Source organism: Panthera uncia, chromosome B1, assembly GCF_023721935.1.
Source record: "Panthera uncia isolate 11264 chromosome B1, Puncia_PCG_1.0, whole genome shotgun sequence".
Classification (NCBI taxonomy): domain Eukaryota; kingdom Metazoa; phylum Chordata; class Mammalia; order Carnivora; family Felidae; genus Panthera; species Panthera uncia.
The window spans coordinates 176,907,353-176,932,171 of NC_064811.1; the positions used below are offsets into that span (position 1 = coordinate 176,907,353).

The 24,819-nt window shown below is 34.8% G+C and overlaps 1 protein-coding gene across 1 annotated transcript in view; it reads right to left on the minus strand.

Moving 5' to 3' along the window:
• The window catches only part of SGCZ (sarcoglycan zeta), a 459,998-nt gene that overhangs the window by 189,596 nt on the left and 245,583 nt on the right, over positions 1-24,819 (minus strand). The window contains exon 2 of the mRNA XM_049631689.1: positions 17,191-17,292. Within this exon, the coding sequence (XP_049487646.1) occupies positions 17,191-17,292 (102 nt within the window). The remainder of the gene's footprint in view (positions 1-17,190; positions 17,293-24,819) is intronic.

Genomic DNA, 24,819 nt, shown 5'->3' on the forward strand with positions numbered 1-24,819 from the left:
TTCATTGATCTCTTCTTTTGTCTTTTGGGTCTCTATTGCATTTATTTTTACCTGATCATTATCATTTCCTTCCTTCTACTAATAATTTCACTTATATCTGGAATCTAAAAAATAAAGCAAGTGAATAAATCAAACAAAACTCATATTTACAGGGAACACATTTGTGGTTATAAGAGGACAGGAGGTTTGAGGGGCTGGACAAAACGGGTGAAGGAGATCAAAAAGGACAAACTTCCACTTATAAAATAAATAAATCCTGGGGATTTATATCATGGGGACTCTAGTCAATAATACTGTATTGAAAATTTGAAAGTGCTAACAGAGTAAATCTTAAAAGTCCTTATCACAGAACAAAAATTGTAACTTTGTATGATGGGTAGATGATAAATATACATAAAGTGGTAATCATTTCACAATGTATACAAATGTCAGATCATTATGTCATATACCTGAAACTAACTAATGTTGTATCTCAATTATACTTCAATAAGAAAAGGAAATTGTAGCCATTCAATTGTAAGTCTGGAAATAGCAAACCTATTTTCACATTAATTATAGATATAATTTGGTTGTACTATGGCAGTAAGACATGGCTTGATAAAGAAAATAAAAGAGAACCAAGTTTATAGTTTTGTAGTCTTAGTAAAATTATCAATTAATAACAGTTAGGAAAGATAGACTATGGTAATTGCATCAAAATCTATAATATTCATTTACATCAAGTATTGAGACAAATAGCACATCCAAAGCATTATAATAATGTATCCTAGCTTAGTGTGCTTTATTATGTAAAGATTCTAGGTCAAATAGATTGACATATATCTTATATTTGCTAGTGTTTATTTTAATATACTATAAAGCCAAGCTATAAATCTTCATAGGACAATCAATGTCAACAACTAATCTACTAATATTACTATCCTAAGCACAACATAATCACATAAATTCAAAGAGATGTGTAATTATTAGCATGATGCCTTAAAACTCATAGTAATGTCACATAAATTACATTTGTTGATATGATCATGATATGCAATAATTCTAATATTTATATTGCTTATTTTAAAATTGCAGAAAAGATTCAATGTCCCAAAACCAAGATTTCTAAAACAATTTGATAAGCAGGTATTCCGTATCTTCAAAGACCATTCAAAGCTCTGTCATAAACATAGAATAGCAAAAATCTAGGAATCTCACCTGACTTTAAGTGAAAATATTCATTCTATTAAGTGTAATTTAAAATTTTACTTTTAAAACAAACGTATAAGTACCTTTCATAGAAAATTATATTGATAAACTACAAAATGAAAAAAAAAAGTGCTATAAAATTATTAAGACCAGAAATAATGATAGCCTCTATAGTATCTTACAGAGTGGCCATAAATTCCTCCCATTGGTATGCCATTTGTAAACTGACTTTACTGTTTTGCCATCAGGAAATAGAGTCAATTTCATCATTGCATTTGGGCTCAATCTTGTGACTTGTACTGGCTATTGAGGCATGGACAAACTGACCATAAGCAGAGGCTTGAGATGCATTTGCACATGGGGATTTGCCTTCTTTTGCTGCTGGGAACCATTGTATTATCATGTGTTCAAGCTGGGAGTAACCTACAGGATGAGAGACCATATGTAATGTCATCTCAGCCATCATAGCCAACTGAGACATGCCTATGAGGACATTGTAGATTTTTTAGTCCCAGGACAGTTAGTACAAACTAGAAAAACCACCGGGCTATGCACAGACTTGAGAGGAATAATGAATGCTTACAGTTTTAAGGTATTAAGTTTTGGGCAAAACTATTTTTTGGTTTTTGTCTTTGTTTTTGTTTAGCAAAAGCTATCTGAATCAGTCTTCACATATTGCTTTTACGCAACTATTTTTCATAACTATCAAAACAACAAAAACATCTAGAAAACAACATGATTAAAGCAAAACAATGTTAAATGTGACAATATAATAGTATGACATAAAATTCTTTTTTTTTTTAGTTTATTTATTTTGAGAGACAGAGAGAGCAGAGGAGGGGCAGAGAGAGAGAGGGAGAGAGAGAGAGAATCCCAGGCAGGCTCCATGCTGTCAGAGTGGAGCCCGATGTGGGGCTTGAACTCACGAACCATGAGATCATGACCTGAGCCGAAACCAAGAGTCAGGTGCTTAACCGACTGAGCCACCCAGGTGCCCCATAAAATTCTTAATTAGCCAAAAATAATAGTTTATAGTCTTCCTTATTAAAACCATATACCTGTCCATTAATTTAAAGATTTTTGAAATGACATAAAAGGTTAGATGTCTGATTCACTATTCAGCTAATTAAACATTATTCCAAATAAAATGTAGAGCACTTGGAAAGTTTAGAATTACTTTCTCTGCAAAAGCCTTTGGCTATATTGGATTCTTTCCCACGTTCTCTCTGATAAACTCTGTTATCTGTCATAATCAAGAATATTTTGACTTCCTTTCCCTGATTTAGATTTTCATGATCAAAAGAAGAAGCCAGTATGATGAAACTGTAGTAAACTGAGTGACATGCAACATGAAATGCTGATTGTAAATCATAGATAGATGAAGAGGGCACAAAGGTCGTGGTGTTACATCAGCACTGATCTTAAAAAGATAAAAAAGCAAGACATGCAGACATTTGATTAAATTATGTTAAATTCTTCCTTTCTTACTTCATGATAAAATTAAATATAATAAAAAAATTAAGAATCTAATTCACTTCCCAAATACTTCCTAGCAAGAGATGCAACGGCAGACAATTACTAATTACATCTAAGGTTATTAAAGGGAACTACTTGCACTACTTTACTTTTCAAGAAATAAGAAAAAGATAGAGTAAATGAACTTAACCTACATATTTCATCAGAAAAAATACTGCTACAATAACTTTTACTCAACTAATAACTAGTGCATAGGTAGGCATGACACTGAATATAGGGCATACAAGAGCTGTGACATTTAATTAACTATTCCTCTTATTGTCTCCTTCCTTATTTTCCAGTCATTTAAATTTCTAAATTAGTACTTTTGTGACCTGGTTAAAGACTAGAACCATGTAATTCAGCCTTAGAGTGGTGTCAGGGTCAAAGAAACAGTTCACAGCACAAAGTAAATTTTAACAGTTCAAAATCTTAATTTGCATATCTCAAAATCTATGAAAAGAATCTGAATATATAATTATTTTTTTTGCCCTATCCATGTTTATAGAATCTGACAAATGCCTCTAGTACTTTCCAGTTTTTTTTCTCCCTCTCTCCACTCTTTTTCTCCTTCCTGAATTATGTAGGTTGACCTAGCCTTTTCTTTTCTTTTTTTTTTTTTTTTTTTTTTTTAGCAAAAAAACCTCTTTCCTCTAGGTTTTTAACTAAACACAAAACAGAGGAAATTACAATATTCTCTGGGGTCCTGAAAATTAGGGCCTTGAAATGAGTTCAAAATTTGGACCAGATATATATGCTTGTTTAATAACTTAAAAACACAGAAGTGTCTAAATTAAATAATGTATAATCTATTCCCATGTTTCATTTAGTTATCTAATGTAAATTTTATTAACAAATTAGTGACCATTTTTCCATCATGTTTTCCTTTTTTTATCAAAAATACATAAACATATATTTACATAGAATTTTTTCATTGTACTTGAAAGGGAAGGCAAGAGAAATGCTTGTTATTATATAAACAGATTAAATAAAATGCTTGTTATTATATAAACAGATTAAAGCAAAATAATGTTAAATGTGACCATACAATAATATGACATACACTTTTTATTATATAAAAGCATTTTACCATATTGCATATCAAAATGTAAGACTCCAACTCCGCAAAACTTTTGTGAGATCATTAAAAATTAAAAAAATAGTGTGTGACTACATCTGTTCATTTTATTTATTTTTAATATTTTAATGTTTATTTATTATTTTTGACAGAGAGAGGCAGAGTGCGAGTGGGGGAGGGGCAGAGAGAGAGGGAGACGCAGAATTTGAAGCAGCCTCTAGGCTCTGAGCTGTCAGCACAGAGCCTAATGAGGGGCTTGAACCCAGAAACCATGAGATCATGACCTGAGCCAAAGTCAGACACTTAAATGACTGAGCTACCTAGGTGCTCCTATATCTGTTTGTTTTAAAGGATTAATCCAGGAAATGACAGAAATCCAAATTTGTGCAAATGTTATGACAGAAGAACTCTCCTATGATATAGGGGGAAAATAAACCAAAATAGTCACCAAATGTTGAATTGGAGCCAGAGGACCTAAGTCCACTGGAAATCTACAGAAATCTTTTTTTTTAATTTTTTTTATTTTTTCAATATATGAAGTTTATTGTCAAATTGGTTTCCATACAACACCCTACAGAAATCTTATAGACATAAGTGGACATAGGACATAGAACAAGCATACACACACACACATATATATACCTTAAAGAGTCAACCAAAAAACTGTTGGCATCAATCAACAAATTTGTGAAGTTTCAGGATATAAATTTAAATTTCTAAAAGCAGGATGATCAAGGGCAACATATGGATTTGTTGTAATAAAAACGTTACATTTAGCATTAATAAAATTAATAAAACCACAATTACATCGGACATAATTTGTTCTTTCTTTTATTAATCTCTGGAAATTTCAAGATCTTGGTATGTGTTGATAAATTTGTGATAAATATTACTTATTTTGTCACACAGGTGCTATTTAAAGCAGGTTCTGGTTTATAGGAGGTTGTTTTTACTTCAAAAGATTTCAATTGCTATGGAGATGGAACATTAACAAATAGAGATTATACTCTAAATTTTTCAATTATTTTATTAATGCAAATCAAAGGAAAATCAGAGAAGTGAGGAAGAAATATCTGAAAAAGCAAAATCGTGACTATAATAAATTATGAGTCTTTACAGTGATGAAGCATACAGTGAAGCATACTATGATAAAATATGGACAGAAAGGTAGTTATATATTGTATTTAAAATTGGATTTTATTTTGATAGCTTTCCTCAGTATACAATGAGAACAGTGTAGGATGACACTAAAAATATTGGTCAAAACCAGTGTTTTTCAAGGTATAATGTTTGGAAAAACCACTGTTTTTCAAGGAGTAACAGAAGTCCAACAGATTCCTATCAGGCTGAGCCAGATCTCCATATCCATTTGCTTTATATTGCTTTTGTTTTGTGCAAGATTTCATTTGAAGAAACAATCTTCTATCTAAAATCATTTCTAAACCATCAATTGAGTAAATACACATACTGTAATTTGTAATAATTAAGAGTAATGGATTTTAGTATTAAAGTACAGAACACTTCTGGGGTGCATGGGTGGCTCAGCCAGTTGAACGTCTTCTGACTTTTGATTTCAGCTCAAGTCATGGTCTCACGGTTTGTGAGACTGAGCCATGTGTGGGGCTCTATAGTGACAGCACGGAGCCTGCTTGGGATTCTCTCTCACTCTCTTTCTCTCTCTCTCTCTCTCAAAAATAAATAAATAAACACTAAAAAAAGATGCTGAATATATATAAATATATTTAAAAATATATCTGTGGTTCAGTATAATGTCTTTTAATAAAATTTCTAACATTCTATGTCTTAGAATTATTAAACGAATGCCCAACGCGTTAAAATACAGCAATCCAAAATAATGGGTAAGAATGAAGATCTTTTTCAGTTAATAAAATCTGTTTATTATTTTTAAGAAATGAATTTTATTAATTTGAAATATAGTATACTAAGGAAAAGGAAGATAACATACACGGTTTAGAGTATCAGTGCCTTAAGGATAAATTTCAAATTTCTTTGCCTTCCAACCCTGAATGTGTAAAGCCTAAGCTGCATTCCAAATCAATGTTTCTCTGCTCCTTGATGTCTTTATCCTCCAAATATTTTTTGCTTACTCATCTCCCTAAAATATCTTTTAAAAATATATCCATTCAAACATTAAGCTAATATTTAAAACAGTTTTGGTATGTACAATTTAATATTTACAGGGGACAAACTATCTGACACTACCTATTGTATATATATTTTAAATGTATTTTGTGGAATGCTCCAATTTTATAGAACTGTACACTGAACTCATCTAAATGATAGAACACATCTGCCATATAACCTAAATCATCAGTAAAACTAGTTTTACTTTCTATCAGAAAAATGTTTGATGTGTCATTTCAAATATATCAATATTGTCTCATCATAACTAACCTATTTTTGATTAACTCTAAAGAGAGAGAGGTTTTTTGCCATGAGTTAATGCATACACTGCCCTTTCAACAGTTCTTACGTAGCCACCGACACTTTCCAGTCTCTATATCTTTTACATTTATTTATCGGCTCTATCTATCTATCTATCTATCAGCTATCAACTTTAAACTTGTACTTCATGTGCAATGTATCCTCAAACTCCTTCATTGTTGTTTAACCAGTCACTTATCCCCTACTTTAAATTTCTTACATAATCAACAATGTTTTTAAAAATGTAAAAAAAAAAAAAAAAAAGATTGATGACAGTCTTTACCTTTTGCAAAATAAGAAAAAAAGTGGTAGATGGTAGAGAAGTGAGAAAAAGAGAAGTAGCAACTACAGCATCATTCTCAGGCAGATGAAATTTACAAAAGAGTGTACTGGAAACTTGAGAGTCTGGAAACAGATATCCATGTCTTGGTACCTCCTGCAAAGTCTTGGAACACCCTTAGTCTATGCCTGCCTGGGTTTGAGACCGTTGACTCTCTTATCAAACCGAGCTGTCCTATTTACTGTATTTTAAACAATGGTTTTTAAAAATTATTTTCTTGCTCATAAAAATTATGCAATTTGAAATTCAAGTCCCAATCATTCTTTAAATCCCAGATGAAATTCTTTCATATGGAGGCATATGAGCTCGATCTATGGATACTTATCTAGTGTGCAAGACCCAAATTCAAGTGAAAAGAAAATAGTGTCCCTAAGATTTTTCCAAAACTCAGTTCCCAGGCCTGACTTCTAAGGACAAAGCACTGAAGAAAAAAGAAATACTCTGTAAACTAAGAAAAACAATATAATCAAGCAACAACCCATTCATAAGAAACATAAGGCAGATCATTTTGTCGCTCAAGTACAGACAGGATCATAATAAACCCATAAAGCTCTGAAAATTCAAAACTAGATCTTCCGTTCTCTTTAATTCTTTTTAGTGAATGCAAGCAAGACCTACTTTGTCTCTTTATAAGTTAATATGACTACTATTTCTTATGCTATCTATGGCAATTCTAGGATCTAATTCACCATATGTGTTTGTATTGGTTAAAAACTTGTGGAACAAATACAGAATATTAGGAGTAATATGGTTACCTATTCCATTTATCTAATGTGACAGAGCAACATCCTTTTGAGTGGTTTTAACGTATATTTTTGGAATACACAAACCATTCGTTCTCTCAATAAAATATTCACTGAGATGTGTGTATTTTTTGTATGCACATATACTAATAAAAAGTTTAAAATTTCCCTGGACATTTAATCTACCAGGCGCAGCTGGAGGAAGTGGTCAAAACACATGGTTGTTGCTTTCATGGTATTCACACCTTGTATATATTGTCCTTTGAAATTCAAATAAAGTGTTACATATTCCCCACTGCCGAATCCATTACATCTGAGACACTTGAGAGAAAAGAAAAAATACCTTGCCAAAAATTCATTGACCATACTATTTGAGTAGCTAATAGCCAGGACAGTGGTTTTCAAGTCACACACATGACATGGCCATTGAATCAATGTAGTGGGTTGCAACAAATATACATATTACATATTAATAATTTACATCACTATTTAATAATTATAATATATAACTCTATTAATTTTATTTAATTAATTAATTAAAATTATAATTAATATTAATGTATTAATTCAGTTGAAGTTAAAAGAGAATGGCCTTGCTAGAATATATTAATTAGGAAAAAAATCAGAGTGTATCTCATGCTACAATGTAAAATATCTTTCTTCCTGTGGCTCATATTCAAAGAAGTTTGTAAAACACTGAGCTAATGCATGCGTTGCTAATATATTCTCTGTAGTCTGCTCCCAGAACTTTGGACATTTTCAGAGAATCTCTCACTTCATCATGATTGCAATGATCCTGCATACCAACAGTGCACCCACACACTCAGGTAGATATACAAGTTTGGGGTAATGAAGTAATCTACTAGCTGGAGAATAATTTCCTTTAGCTCCATTATATGCAATGATACGGATGTGTGATTAAAATTCCATTCACGAGAGAGTGGCATTCGCTATAACAAGGGTCTGTTTTCTATCTCATGCAAGAAAAATTCTTAAAAGGCCTAAGTACCTATTTAAAAACAAAATGCATAGCAAGGATTTTAGAAAAAAAAATCCTTTGTAGAAAGTATGGAATGTTTCAGAGAACAGTAATAATAATAATAGAATTCTGAAGAAATCTCCTTCACCTTCTTTCTGTCAAGACTTTGCTTGTTCCACTCCCTGATGTAGAGATTCCACAGCAGTTAAGGGCATGGGTTATAAGTATATGGCAGACCCGGATTTGATCTGTGCCCCCAACTTTTTGTGATACTCAGGTAAGTTATATAACTTCTTTGAGCTGCATGCTTTTTCTCATCTGTAAAATGAATGTAATAATGTCTCCTTCATTTGAACTGCTGTTAGAATCGGATAAGAATGCATACCAGGCCCTTCACATAGCAGTTAGCTTATGGAAGGGACTTAATAATTGGTAGCAGGAGCTATTCAAGATGAATAGCTTAATTATTTGTTCTCCTTCAGGCAGGTAATTCCTAACACTGACTCATATTGTTATATCAGACTACTGTGAGGCATTAAAAGATGTGTAATACTTATTAGCACCTTAATTTTACTCTATGTTTAATATAACCCTGCTCCAGGTTCTCTGCAACAGATTGTAAAAAAGATAAAAATTTGATACGGTAATAACAGCAACCTTAGCTAACAGGTGTTTCTCTTTTGTTCTAGGTTTGCTATTTCATTATCTCACATATTTTCTTGGAAAGTAGTAAGGGTAGGGCTGTGTGTGTGTACGCGTGTGTGTGTGTGTGTTGGTGAAGAGAAACTACAGGTAACTTGTTTACATATTTGTTTGAAAAGGCAGCTGATTAAATATGAAGCGATGGGAGAATCTTTATTTCTCTGTAAGGCTTCTGCGGTATTTTAGAGACCATACGAGTGAGAGGACAATCACCATCTTTAGAAAAAAAAAAAAAACAACAAAAACCACACAGTAAGTAGAACTCTTCTCGGGTTTCCCTATAGTTTTGTTTTGTTTTGTTGTTTTGCTTTTTAGTCCAAGGAATATTACCCCTGGACAGCTAATTTCACCTACATTTATATATTCAGCACTTTCACACTGTCTCCTGGTTTAATGAAGATTTCCTATCATGGTATTATTATTTTTTTTCTCATCCCTAAGCAAGGTCCACTCTCCACTATGTTCAAAGCATCCCCATACTTTCTTCTATGCGTCCAAACTAGCACTCCACACACATAAATAGAAACATGGGTTTCCTGGAGAATATGTTAAAAGGATTAATTTGGAGAGTCTGATGAATTGTTAAAAGCAGTGAATCAAGATAGGAAGATTGGGATTCTAGTCAGAGTATTAAGACTTAAGTTGCAAAATTTAAGGCAGCTGGATTGCCATTTGCAAATAAAGACAGTAGCCCCTCGTGGATAGCAGTATGAATTAAGTAAGGTAATATGAGCAAAAACACTTTGTAAAGTGCAAATTTAATGTTCAGGATTGTTTATTAAAAAAAATGCTATCTCATGAACAAAAAAAGATTATCCCAGGAATAAAATACTTTGATATTTGGATACCTTTTCATGAAATTCAATCAATACATTAAATTTAAAAATAAAACTCCTATTAATAGATATATTCAAATGTGCTAAAAACTATTTCTGACTAGAGTATAATCAAACTAATAATGGAAGGATAAATTTTCAATCTTCATGTTACTTGGCCTATCAGAAACAATTCTCTATCAACCTGGAAACACTTTCTTCTTTCTGCTTCTAGGATACCACACTCTTTTGGTTTTCCTCCCACCTCAATCTACTTTCCTTCTTAATTCGTGTTTGATTCTTACACTTCTTCCAAACTATTCAAATTTGGATACTCAAGGATTCATTCAATAAACTTCCTCATGTTTTCTATTTTACACCCACTTACTTGATATTCTTGTCTAATCTCATGTATTGAGATCAGATAAATATATAGATAGACAGACAGACAGACAATGTCTCTAATTTACATCTCTAGCCTGCACCTCTAACATGAAATCTAGACTCATGGATCTACCTGTTTAACCTGAAATCCATGTCCTTCTAATAGGCAAATTAACAGTTTCAAAAATGTGCTCACAATCTTCCCTGATTCCCTACTTTCCCCCAATTGGTTAATAGCAACTACTCAGAACAAAAAAAAAAAAAAAAAAAAAAAAAAAAAAACAACTAATATCATATTAGATCATCTCTTATTCTCACATCCTATTTATAGTGTTCCAGCAAATCCTTAAACTCTACTTTCAAAATACAGTCTTTGATGATAATACATATCACATAGTAAGGACTGAATGAGCTACAAAGTGCAAAGCATTTAATATAATGTTTGAATTTCATCAAAAATAATATTCCTTGGGTTGGATACTACTATTAGTTTAATAATAAAAATATTAGGGTCTACTATGAACTTTATATTACCTATGATAAAAATAAGGCACAGAGAAGTCAAATAAGGTAATTTAGTCACAACTGCTAATCAACAGAGCCAGAATTTGAAACCAGGAATTTGATTCTAGAACGGTAGTATAAGCCGAATGTTAGCTGTTATTATTAAAAATCATTGTCTAAATGACCAGAAGAATGATTTTAAATATAATAGAAATAATAAGATTTCAAGAAAATGGCCAGAATATATCCATACCAAAAGAACAGCTTTTTTACATACACACAGATGCCAATGAGAAAAGCAACTGGAGAAGGCACTCCTGTGTGCAATAAGAACCATAATATGATTGACAACAAATCTGTAATGCTAATATAAAAAGGAATATTAAGAAATGTTCCTAAGCACTACAAGGTACGTTTTTGAAAAAAAAAAAAATCAAAAGAGAAGCCATGTTCCTAGATAGGATAACTCAAAACTATAAAGATGTCAATTTCCCACAAATTAAATTAACCATAATTAAGTTCTCAACAGGAATTTTTATGAAACTTGACAGCTGATTATTAAGTTCATTTGGAACAGAAAATGCACAATAGGCAAAAACTTTTCAAAAAGAGCAATAAAAAAGAACTGCTCTCACAGTTATAAAAAAAATGTTTCTTAAAGTTTGATTTTAGTCAAGTATGTCAATAGAACAGAACTGACAGACCAGAAATAAATCTATGTTTAAGAATGTAGTGTATAAGAAAAGTCATATTTTCAGATCAGCGATGGAAAATAGACTACATTCTAGTATTAGGGGCTATGGCCATGGTTAGGGGGAGAGAAAGAAGGGTAGGAAGGAGGGAGGGAAGGAAAGATCTTACCTAATACTATACATCAAAATACAAAAGTTTTCAAAAACTTCTCTCCTTCACTAGTTAACAAGTTAAACTACAGTTATTTTTTTTAATCATTTTTTTTCTTGGAAAAGCCAACAATTTATTGATGTAAGCATATGCCATAAACTTGAAAAAGTGGAAGCCAGGAGAATAAAAAGATTATTTCATAGCAGCTTGTAACAGCTATCCCTCTCCAACTTTCGTCTATATCCCCAGAAGAAAACAAGGAGTGTTAATATATTTCAGAGAAGTCTAACCTAAATAAACCGGTGTGGATAGAAGAAAAGAGGGTGATAATGTAGATTGTACTAAAAAAGTCTACCAAGAATTTATATACCACTGGAAGAATTCTGCAGAGGCAGAAAGGACCACTAAGACCCATGGAATTAAAATAGTCCACATATGGTTGGCCTGTGATTTAGTAGAACCTCAGGCAGGGAAAGGAGTCCCCAACTATCTTCCCTTTCCCACCGACTATCTCACTGGGGAAACAAAGTAACAAGACTATGATTCCTTGTTTCAAATTGTGACTCGTTGGAGATCACTCAAACTAGGTCAGGCAAGTGCTTTAAGTTTTAGAATTATAAATTTTTAATTTTAGTAAAACCATAGCTCAAAGACAATAAAAATAACCTAATATGATTTACAAGGAGACTACGCATCTATGGAAAAGTCTGAGAATCAGAACAACCTCCTCCCTTATACATAAAAGAAAAGAATTAGAGAGAGCAAGGGCAAAATTCATATGGAGGAAAATCAACCAATGACATGGAAGAAAAACTGTAGATGATGACAGTTACTTGCATGCAGAGGAAAAATAAAGAGTTTAAAAGTAATTCGAGAAACGATGATAGCTGTGGACGACAAAGATGATCCAACATAAGAACGGTTGCTTTCTCTGCAGTGAAGACCTGAACAAATAAAAATGAAAGATACTGAGTGATATGATAGACAACATTTCCCTCAAATAAAATGGCAAAAATGTATTGGCAGAATGTATTCAGGCAGAACATTCATGTCATCAGCAGGAGAAACATCCATACTAGGCTGCCTTCAGACTTTTTCTGGCAATACTCAGTGGTGGAATTTAATAGAGCAATTAGTTAACAGGAGAAGAAGGGATGAACCATTAATAATATTCCCAGAAGAGATAAAGACAATAGTCAGGCACCTTCAGCATGAAATATTTCAAAGATTAACAAACAAAACTCATTAGCAATGAAATATAAGTAAGGAGGGAATGATTAGAATAATGAACTCAGTCATGAAGACGCCGTAACAAAAGGAGTTGGTGGTTAATACTGCAGCCATCTATCTGTAGAATTAAGACCAATGTGCCAACACAATTAAAGTTGCAGAACAGAATGTAAATATTATGAACTGTGACAAAGTTAAAATAATATAATTATGAAAAAAAAATGAAAATGAAGAGGGGTAAGGACAAATTGGAGAGGAGCTAATCACCTCAGACTGCACGACAGGGAGTTAATGAACACTGTCTGAGATTAAAACGTGGAGCTAATGTATCCAGCTTCTTAATGATATTCATAGTCTTTTATTCTTAACCATAAAGACAATTTTTTTAAAGATACTCTTGTGAAGAAATATTTAAGCTTAGCAATTCTTTCCCATTTATTTCATATTTTTCTTCTATTAAATCATGTATATATTAATTATAAATAGCATGTTCATGCCTCTATATTTACCCTTTTATTGGTGCAAATGTGTATTTATATAATTTGGTAATGCTTATCATATGTTAATAGTTTTTTTTTTTTTTTCTGAGTGTAAAGATTTCGGAATGATATGTGTTTTTAACTTGAAGATGTTATAGTAAAATAATAAACACTCAAACACTTACATGTAAAATGATAATGATAAAAATGATAATAATAAAATGGTTACAGAAGTCTGAAGATTTCTATTTGTATGAATTTGTTTGTAGAGAGGAGGTTTACCAAGGTACCTGAAAGATACAGGGTCAGGAGATCACCATGTTGTGTAAACAGGAAAGAGATTTTCTGTATTTGCCTGGCCCCATTGCTTTCTGTCTGAACTCTATAAAGAATAATTGAACACACAAGACCAAAAACTGCACCAAGAACTGAGCATCAAGGTTTTGAAGCCAAGTGAAAAGACTGTACATGAAGGGGAGAGCATAGCCTACTCCCAGCCCGTCTAAAACAGAGGTCCCAAGGGCTCAAATTTTAACTTTGCTTTGCTGTAGAATTACTGGAATTGGAATTATCTGGTAGCAGTTTCCCCAGCACAATTATCAGTCCATCATGAAGGATGCTGGGATAGGGGTCAATGGTAAGGTACCGCTTAATTAAGGATCCTTGAACAGGAAAAAAAAAATTAACAAGATAACTGTTCAGTGACTATTAGATGAGGCACGGTAACACAAAAAGTTCTAGAGAATTGAATGATGCAAAATTTGGGGGCAATCATCCCTGAAGTGCAGGTAATTTAATCACCTTAGTTCTCTGGACTTATAAAACCTTGGGAAATATGCTCTACTTACATTTTTTTGAAAGAACCTGATGATTATTTGCCCTAATTTCCTGATAGTTAAAAGATTCTGACCTAATGTTAAATCACGTGCATTGAAGTTTGACTCAAAATCTTACTATCATCGTTATCATTTATGGTAAGGTAACCTCAAAACCCATATCCTTTGTATTTTGCCTATCTGAAAAACTACATATGTAACTTCACAAATGTTAGGTAAGTACTTACTCCCTGAAAATAATGTTGCTAATTCTGAAATATGCAGTGAATTCTAAGATATCTCAAACACAGAATGTAATGTGTTTTTCTGTGTACTGATAATGATGAACCACTCAAAAAAGGCTGATTTTTTAAAAGCATGAAGAAGAGAGTAAACTGTGATTTATAACAGTAAACTTCAAATATCTATCTATACTGGTGGGAGAAGGAGACAAATTAACTTGGAGTAGAAACAGCCCATGGTTTACTATTTTAGGAGAGTAGACGTGTGTGTCTGTGGGCAACTGAGTTTTTTTGACTGATAGAAATCTGTGTAATAGTATGGGATTAAACACCTACATACCTAGGAAGTTACTTTAAATAAGAAAATTCTTTATTTCAGAGTGGCATACTAGTCAAATATAAAGAAAGGGACCCACTGCCATTAATGCAGGAAAACACACACACAAACAGGTGCAAATCAAAATTGCAGGGAAAAAATTCATACAAATTAAAATTGATACATATAATAGAGTATAGTGTATAGTATTTTTCTCATATCAATTGAATCCTTATAAGTACTTTTTGAATTTAATAGATTTCCTTAACTTAGACCTACAGGGACTTTGATATATTATCAGAAAAACATTCAAATACACAAAAGTGTGTGCAAATCCTGAAATGTATAATAGGGTTTATAAAGATCTCATTCTTACTAGTATTACTGGAATTTGTGCATTCTTTCTTAACCGAAGAAGTATTTTGATACATTGCTATGAAACTCACTGTATTAATGAGAAAACTCAGGCTCAGAGAAACTGGCTGGCTTTTTAAAACAGTAAGTGGGCTTTATGGCAGAGAACAAAGCACTGCCTATATTCATGGGCAAGAGAATCCTAACGTGGGAACTGCTGATGAAAGATATATATTTTCTCTTCATTTTAAATATTTATTTTTATGGTGCACGTGTAGAGAAATGTTCAAAGAGGAAATGAGTCTCTATTTTTTCTGCCAACACCAGGCCTCCTGTCTGTTGACGGCCGAAGCTCCTACCTGTGTGTGCTGTGCTGGCTTTTGCCTTCACTGGAAGATGGAGAAGAGGGGGGACAGGAGGACAAACAACATGTCTGGGATGTGAAAGGGGGCACAGAGGTTTCAATCAGCACAGTAAGATTTGGAAAGGCTTATGAACTTGAGGTTGCAAAATTCCCCAGGGATAAAGGTCAGGAAGCCTGATTGCCACCACCTCCCATTTCGAAGCTATCAAATCAGTGGACCCTTTCTTATTTGGTCCACTGAGGGAGTAAACACAGATCCAGTTTCCCAGGAGAATCTTGGTGCACAGGTGTTGTTATACTCTCAAAAATGTTTCAACTGGGAAGATAAATACTATGACCTGCCTGTTGGCAAAGGGCTTACCGATCCTTCTGTTAAGTTGGATTCCCGGGCAGCCACTCTGAATTGATCTAAATGGCTTCAAGGATCAATCTTTGCTGTCCCTGGACTTATCAATGGGATCATTTTCAAAGAAGTTCCTGCCTATGATTATTCTCACTTTTCTGTGTTCAGTAATTTCTTGGTTTCCATGGATAAGTTTTCATTTCTTCAAATACTAAGTTGTTGAATAGTACCAAACACAAGAAAAAAAACAGTAAATAACTGTGAGTGGCGGTGACTTCCAGTAGGAGGGAAGGTGCTAACTTAGGTATGCCCACTATTTTTTTCAGCGTTCATAAAAAAAAAAATAATAAGAAAACAAAGACACAACTTGTATCTTTTAAATTTAAGCAGTTTTTATAGCAAGGTCAGGTGTTCATACATGTGTCTATGGTATTATTCACCTGCCCCAAATCCAGCAGGTAAGGTGATCTCAGTGATAAATTTCTAGTACTGAGAATAGCAGTCAATACGGTGCATGTGTGAAGCTCTCAAGGTTTGTATATAATAACAAAATAAACTTAAAGTTAATATAATTCACCTAATTGGAAGTTTTATGAAAAATAATCCTCTGTTCTGTTTTCACTATGAGATTTAAAGGAAAAAAAATAACTTTGAAGGAAATGAGTAAATTATGGCTTACTATGCAACCCCTTTGCTATTATATTACATTGGTAATATTTAAAGATGATTCTAGTCTAAAATAGACTTTCATATTTATGAAGTAAGGTTAATAATCTTTCCACATTTTATATAATAACAAGCTTTCCGTTTTTTCCTGTCTTACTGGATTTTCACACTTACACACATATGCCTAATAGTTTCTAGTTATATTTTTTGGTATCCAATAATACTTTCTGAAAAGTAACACACAAAAGCCAAAATGTATAACGGCTAAACTATAATCTTGATTTTTAGCATGCTGGTAAGTGATAAAATACTCATAAGGCACACATACACACACCCACACATTTGAAAGGATAAATATTCGTGCTTGTTTTAAATACTGTTCACCCAGAAATAACTTTAATTTCTATAGTAAGACTTTTCCTCATCTTTTCTTTTTAGAAAATGCACGTTCATTTGAGCTGAAAAGATCTATAATATATTGAAATAAAGTCATTTATTCAAGTCAATGTTTCCTGCAAAAATTACCCATGATGTATCAAGTGCCCCTTTTGAAATTACCATGATGTTGTATTTTTAACTTCTAGTGAAAATAGAGGCAAATTTATAGACTAACAAAAGCAACACTGCAGTTTAATTCAGAAATGGTTCTCTAATTTGTCTGTTTCAAACTAACCTTCTCCACTGGTTTTTCAATTGTTTCCTTGTTTTCATTTCTTCAAATAAATCTTTAACTTCAGGACACTAAATACATACTGAAGAGATAAGGGGGTTCTGGCCTCCTATTTCAAGCTAAAACATAACCTCTAAATTATCTTTTACATTAAGCCAAAGCCAATGTCACATACCTTTCGGGAATGAATTTCTTTCACATACAATGGAAGTAGAAACTCAGATATACCTTCAAGTCGGATTCCCTTCTTGGTGACTCTCAGATTTCCCATACCATCCTACAAGCAACGAAATATAGTTCACTTTTAGGTTCATTAGAGAATGAATAACTGGCCATAATTTTCTTAGGGCTAAATTGAGAAAACAGTAAGCTCAAATCAGTGATGATTTAAGGAAAATGAGAGACTGAATCTACTTAATGAATGATTGCAGCAGTCTGCATGCATATAGAGGGCTCTGTGTAAAATGAAAAGACCTCGTATCTTTTCATAGCTCTATCAGAGACTAGGATTTATCTATGAATAAACCCTTTACTTTCTTCATGCATTAGCCAGTTTAACTCTTTTTGGGGGTATAAAGATACTTGCCACCTGATTATTGGAAACAAATTTTGTTTGCAGAGAGTTCTAATAATATTTTTACATTACAGTTATATACATATTTCTACAATATTCAAATAGTCACATTTGTGGAATGATTTCAACAAGTACTTAATAATTGGCTAGTATAAGTAAGCATGATATTTCTGTATTCAAATTAAGTTTATATCCTCTCCTTTAGAAAACAACACTCTATAAGGAGGATAAAACAAGTATATAAATAACACCTATGAGAAAGAATAACATGAATTTAAAAAGTAAGAACACAGTACCATGAGAATTAAGGAAAGATTTCAAATTTGATAAGAGAATAGACAATTTCTCATGGAAGAGATGAACTATGAGAAGGACCTTAAGAATATGGAGTTCCGACAGGTGATGTCCGTAGAGGGAGAAACAGAATGAACATCCTGTAATATTAAGAAACAGCATGACATCCAATCTGGCTCATATATGTACTTTATAATACTGTAAGAGAATACTGTAAGAGAAAACAACTGGAGTCATGTTTTGAAGCCAGAGAAAGGAAAGCCATGAATGCAAAGGTAAGAAGTCTGTACTTAGGTCAAACTCCGGAAGAAAAAACATAAAAGTTCTTGAACAGCTCAAGGGCTTGGAATTATCAGAGTTAAGCTTTAAGATTAATCTGGTAGAGGCACTATGTGGGGCTAACTGGCAGAGAATCAGTAATAGGGGACAACTCGGTAATAAGTGTAAGGAATATGGTGGAGGAAAAGCCTATGAGACTGGGTGACTAATTTTATCTGAAAATACTGAAAACAGGGACATTTGTGACTAATCCCAGGTTTCATGACTATGACTAAATAAGGAAATGTGGTGATTTTTAAAAGTGGGATAACAAATTTTGTAGGCTCAATGACAAACATCTTTGTAGCTTTGGACTTTCTAACTTTGAGGTATCATCGAAAATTCAGATATTTATCCATCAACTAGCACATCTGTAAAAAGTGGGTTGCAGAGTGACAATCACTTAAGGCATGTCTGAATCTACTATGATGGATGAGCAAGTGTTCTCTGGGGAAGGTATCTATAAAACCAAGGAGAAACTCTTAGATAATGACTAGGTCTATGGGTGGGAAAGGACTATTTCATACATGAAATAAGGGTATGATCAGTATAAGAAGAAAGCCAAGAAATTCTCATGGCCCCAGTCTCTGCCACCTGCCCCTACGTCCCACCACCAAAGAAAGCCAATAATGTAGTATAGCAAGGAACAGAATTTTGAGTAAGAATTAAAGCCCTTTTTTAAAGTCTCACAAGGAAAATGACTACTGAGAAAGAGAGAGAGATTTTGAGGTGGTCGAGTCTAAATCCTCTAATGGAAGGACAGAGTCGTCAATTCTGGTTGAAATAAACTTGGGATGGGATGAAGGACTTCATTTATTGAGACTCAAACCTAAAACTGACCCTGGAAATGTCTAATAGGGAATTGACTAATTTTTTTTTTTTTAAAGAGAATTTCAAGTTTCACTGAACACTTATTCAGATGAGAAAGTTGATCTACTTTTGTTGGGATGGCACAACCCAGGTTCTCCGAGACAGTGCTGGTTGATCCCACTTTTACAGTGTCCTCTTTCACTTTCAAAAGTGAAAAGTGTTTCTGATTTAGACATCAACTACATGGTCACCTGTTTACTGGCTCTAATTAGTATCATTTTGCAACATCACAGCTATCGACGAACAGAAACTGGCAAAATTAACAGGGAAAGAGACTCAAAAAGGAGGATTTGCTAACAGGAATGGCAAAAGTCCTAGGTATGGGGTTTGCCAAAGTACCACAAAATGATGCCCCTCCAATGCCTGACCATCATTTTTCTCATTGGGTGGAGACAAGTCAGTACAGCAATGTTGGACAGTAAAAAGAGCACAGGGTCAAGGAATGACAGCTGATGACCCATTAATGATTAAATTCAGCAGGAGTTAAGAAATATGAGAAATGTTAAGACAGGTTTATCATCAGAAAATGGAACCTTGAATTTTGAGATCTTGAAGTTGACAAAAATTTCAGACAGCATGAAACCTAAAGAACATCTGAGCGGGGGTAGCAGAAGCAGAGTGGAGATTGAACTTTCTGTAATTCAGAAAGAACATTCAAAATGACATGCGTGGCTTTAAAATATTATTTTGTCCCTGAGTGATTTTCTTGACTAAATCTCACACAGTGACTGTCCACATATATTCTCAAATGTCTGCCAGAAGGAAGTGTTCTAAATGTTCCCCATGAAGTTGCTATGGAAACATCTAGTGCAACTTTTAGTCAAACTCAGAACAATAGAAATAAATTCTATCATAAACATAACTTGCAATTCACACTAATCTTAAAAAAATGTTTTCATAAGATAACCATCTTAAAGAAAGTAACTGGACATCCAGTTAACCAGGATATTATGGGTGCCATATGCATCTTTAATTGTGGAAAGCTTTGAATCTTCAGCTCAATGTTTTCTTCTTATATTTTCTATATGATACGTAACTTGAGGCATATAAATATATCTCACTTAAATTAGATGAAATAGATACCCCCGTATAAATGTAGGATTCTTATGGTAGAACTGTGTTTTGAATCTAACCTCACTCAAGCATGTCCATTTGTCCCTCCTTTTATTTCTCCTGTTTTGTATTTAAAAAAATGAATATTCAAGTTCTTCCATATTATCTACATGTAGTTATAAAATATATAATAATTCATAACATATATACAGTATTTAATCACCCTGGTCCTCACAGGCATGTGCCAAGTCCATTAATAATTTATAAGATGGGGAATCCTGGGAAGATGGCGGCGTAGGAGGACTCTGGGCTCACGGCGCGTCCTGATGACAACTTAGATTCCACCTACATCTGCCTAAATAACCCAGAAAACCGCCAGAAGACTAGCAGAACGGAGTCTCTGGAGCCAAGTGCAGACGAGAGGCCCACGGAAGAGGGTAGGAAGGGCGGCGAGTCGGTGTGCGCTCCACGGACTGGCGGGGGGGAGCTGGGGCAGAGGGGCGGCCCGGTGGCCAAGCAGATCCCCCGAGTCTAGCTGGCAAAAGCGGAGGGGCTGGACTGAGTGTGTTCGTACAGCAAGCAGGACTTGACATCTGGAAGGTTGTAAGCTAACAGCTCTGCTCTGAGAACGGGAGGGCTGGAGGACAACGGGAGGGAGAGTTGTTGAGCCCCTGACGACAGAGCGCAGCTTGGTGGGGAACAAAGACGCTTGCCAGGGCCATCTCCCTCGCCTGCGCCATCTCCCTCGCCCATCCCCCAGCCAAAATCCCAAAGGGAACCGGTTCCTGCCAGGGAACTTGCTTGCAGCGCACAAACACCCAACGCTGTGCTTCTGCGGATCCACCCCTCCTGCAGGTCTGACTCCCTCCCATGCCACAGGGCCCCTCCTGAAGCGGATCTCCAAAGGAAAAGTGAGCTAAGCCTGCCCCTCCTGCCCATGTGCACCTTGCCGATCCACACCAGCTAATATGCCAGATCCCCAGCACCACAAGCCTGGCAGTGTGCAAGTAGCCCAGACGGGCCACGCCACCCCACAATGAATCCTGCCCCTAGGAGAGGGGAAGAGAAAGCACACACCAGTCTGACTGTGGCCCCAGCGGTGGGCTGGGGGCAGACATCAGGTCTGACTGCGGCCCCGCCCACCAACGCAAGTTATTCAAGACAGCACAGGGGTAGTGCCCCGCAATCCCGCACCACTCTAGGGACTATCCAAAATGACCAAACAGAAGAATTCCCCACAAAAGAATCTCCAGGAAATAACAACAGCTAATGAACTGATCAAAAATGACTTAAACAATATAACAGAAAGTGAATTTAGAATAATAGTCATAAAATTAATCGCTGGGCTTGAAAACAGTATAGAGGACAGAAGAGAATCTATTGCTACAGAGAACAAGGGACTAAGGAACAGACAGGAGGAGCTAAAAAATGCTATCAATGAGCTGCAAAATAAAATGGAGACAACTACGGCATGGATTGAAGAAGGAGAGGAGAGAATAGGTGAAATAGAAGATAAAATTATGGAAAAAGAAGAAGCTGAGAAAAAGAGAGATAAAAAAATCCAGGAGTATGAGCGGAAAATTAGAGAAGTGATGCACTAAAGAGAAATAATATACGCATAATTGGTATTCCAGAGGAGGAAGAGAGAGGGAAAGGTGCTGAAGGGGTACTTGAAGAAATCATAGCGGAGAACTTCCCTGAACTGGGGAAGGAAAAAGGCATTGAAATCCAAGAGGCACAGAGAACTCCCTTCAGACGTAACTTGAATCGATCTTCTGCACGACATTCATAGTGAAACTGGCAAAATACAAGGATAAAGAGAAAATTCTGAAAGCAGCTAGAGATAAATGTGCTCTAACATATAAAGGGAGTCTTATAAGACTCATGACTGATCTCTCTACTGAAACTTGGCAGGCCAGAAAGGAATGGCAGATCTTCAATGTGATGAACAGAAAAAATATGCAGCCGAGAATCCTTTATCCAGCAAGTCTGTCATTTAGAATAGAAGGAGAGATAAAGGTCTTCCCAAACAAACAAAAGCTGAAGGAATTCGTCACCACTAAACCAGCCCTACAAAAGATCCTATGGGGGATCCTGTGAGACAAAGTACCAGAGACATCACTACAAGTATAAAACATACAGACATCACAATGACTCTAAACCCATATCTTTCTATAATAACACTGAATGTAAATGGACTAAATGCGCCAACCAAAAGACATAGGGTATCAGAATGGATAAAAAAACAAGACCCATCTATTTGCCGTCTACAAGAGACTCATTTGAGACCTGAGGACACCTTCAGATTGAGAGTGAGGGGATGGAGAACTATTTATCATGCCACTGGAAGGCAAAAGAAAGCTGGAGTAGCCATACTTATATCAGACAAACTAGACTTTAAATTAAAGGCTGTAACAAGAGATGAAGAAGGGCATTATATAATAATCACAGGGTCTATCCATCAGGAAGAGCTAACAATTATAAATGTCTATGTACCAAATACAGGAGCCCCCAAATATATAAAACAATTACTCACAAACATAAGCAACCTTACTGACAAGAATGTGGTCATTGCAGGGGACTTTAACACTCCACTTACAGAAATGGATAGATCATCTAGACACACGGTCAATAAAGAAACAAGGGCCCTGGATGATACATCGGATCAGATGGACATGACAGATATATTTAGAACTCTGCATCCCAAAGCAACAGAATATACTTTCTTCTTAAGTGCACATGGAACATTCTCCAAGATAGATCATATACTGGGTCACAAAACAGCCTTTCATAAGTATACAGGAATTGAAAGCATACCATGCATACTTTCAGACCACAATGCTATGAAGCTTGAAATCAACCACAGGAAAAAGTCTGGAAAACCTCCAAAAGGATGGAGGTTAAAGAACACCCTACTAAAGAATGAATGGGTCAACAAGGCAGTTAGAGAAGAAATTTAAAAATATATGGAAACAAACGAAAATGAAAATACAACAATCCAAACGCTTTGGGATGCAGTGAAGGCAGTCCTGAGAGGAAAATACATTGCAATCCAGGCCTATCTCAAGAAACAAGAAAAATCCCAAATACAAAATCTGACAGCACACCTAAAGGAAATAGAAGCAGAACAGCAAAGGCAGCCTAAATCCAGCAGAAGAAGAGAAATAATAAAGACCAGAGCAGAAATAAACAATATAGAATCTAAAAAAACTGGAGAGCAGATCAATGAAACCAAGAGTTGTTTTTTTGAAAACATAAACAAAATTGATAAATCCCTAGCCAGGCTTCTCAAAAAGAAAAGGGAGATGACCCAAATAGATAAAATCATGAATTAAAATGGAATTATTACAACCAATGCCTCAGAGATACAAGCAATTATCAGGGAATACTGTGAAAAATTATATGCCAACAAACTGGACAACCTGGAAGAAATGGACAAATTCCTAAACACCCACACGCTTCCAAAACTCAATCAGGAGGAAATAGGAAGCTTGAACAGACCCATAACCAGCGAAGAAATTGAATCAGTCATCAAAAATCTCCCAACAAATAAGAGTCCAGGACCAGATGGCTTCCCAGGGGAGTTCTACCAGACGTTCAAAGCAGAGATAATACCTATCCTTCTCAAGCTATTCCAAAAAATAGAAAGGGAAGGAAAACTTCCAGCCTCATTCTATGAAGCCAGTATTACTTTGATTCCTAAACCAGACAGAGACCCAGGAAAAAAAGAGAACTATAGGCCAATATCCCTGATGAATATGGATTCAAAAATTCTCAATAAGATACTAGCAAATCAAATTCAACAGCATATAAAAAGAATTATTCACCATGATCAAGTGGGATTCATTCCTGGGATGCAGGGCTGGTTCAACATTCACAAATCAATCAATGTGATACATCACATTAATAAAAGAAAAGATAAGAACCATAGGATCCTGTCAATCGATGCAGAAAAGGCCTTTGACAAAATTCAGCATCCTTTCTTAATAAAAACCCTTGAGAAAGTCGGGATAGAAGGAACATACTTAAAGATCATAAAAGCCATTTACGAAAAGCCCACAGCTAACATCATCCTCAACGGGGAAAAACTGAGAGCTTTTTCCCTGAGATCAGGAACACGACAGGGATGCCCACTCTCACCGCTGTTGTTTAACATAGTGCTGGAAGTTCTAGCATCAGCAATCAGACAACAAAAGGAAATCAAAGGCATCCAAATTGGCAAAGATGAAGTCAAGCTTTCGCTTTTTGCAGATGACATGATATTATACATGGAAAATCCGACAGACTCCACCACAAGTCTGCTAGAACTGATACATGAATTCAGCAAAGTTGCAGGATACAAAATCAATGTACAGAAATCAGTTGCATTCTTATACACTAACAATGAAGCAACAGAAAGACAAATGAAGAAACTGATCCCATTCACAATTGCACCAAGAAGCATAAAATACCTAGGAATAATCTAACCAAAGATGTAAAAGATCTGTATGCTGAAAACTATAGAAAGCTTATGAAGGTAATTGAAGAAGATAGAAAGAAATGGAAAGACATTCCCTGCTCATGGATTGGAAGAATAAATATTGTCAAAATGTCAATACTACCCAAAGCTATCTACACATTCAATGCAATCCCAATCAAAATTGCACCAGCATTCTTCTCGAAACTAAAACAAGCAATCCTAAAATTCATATGGAA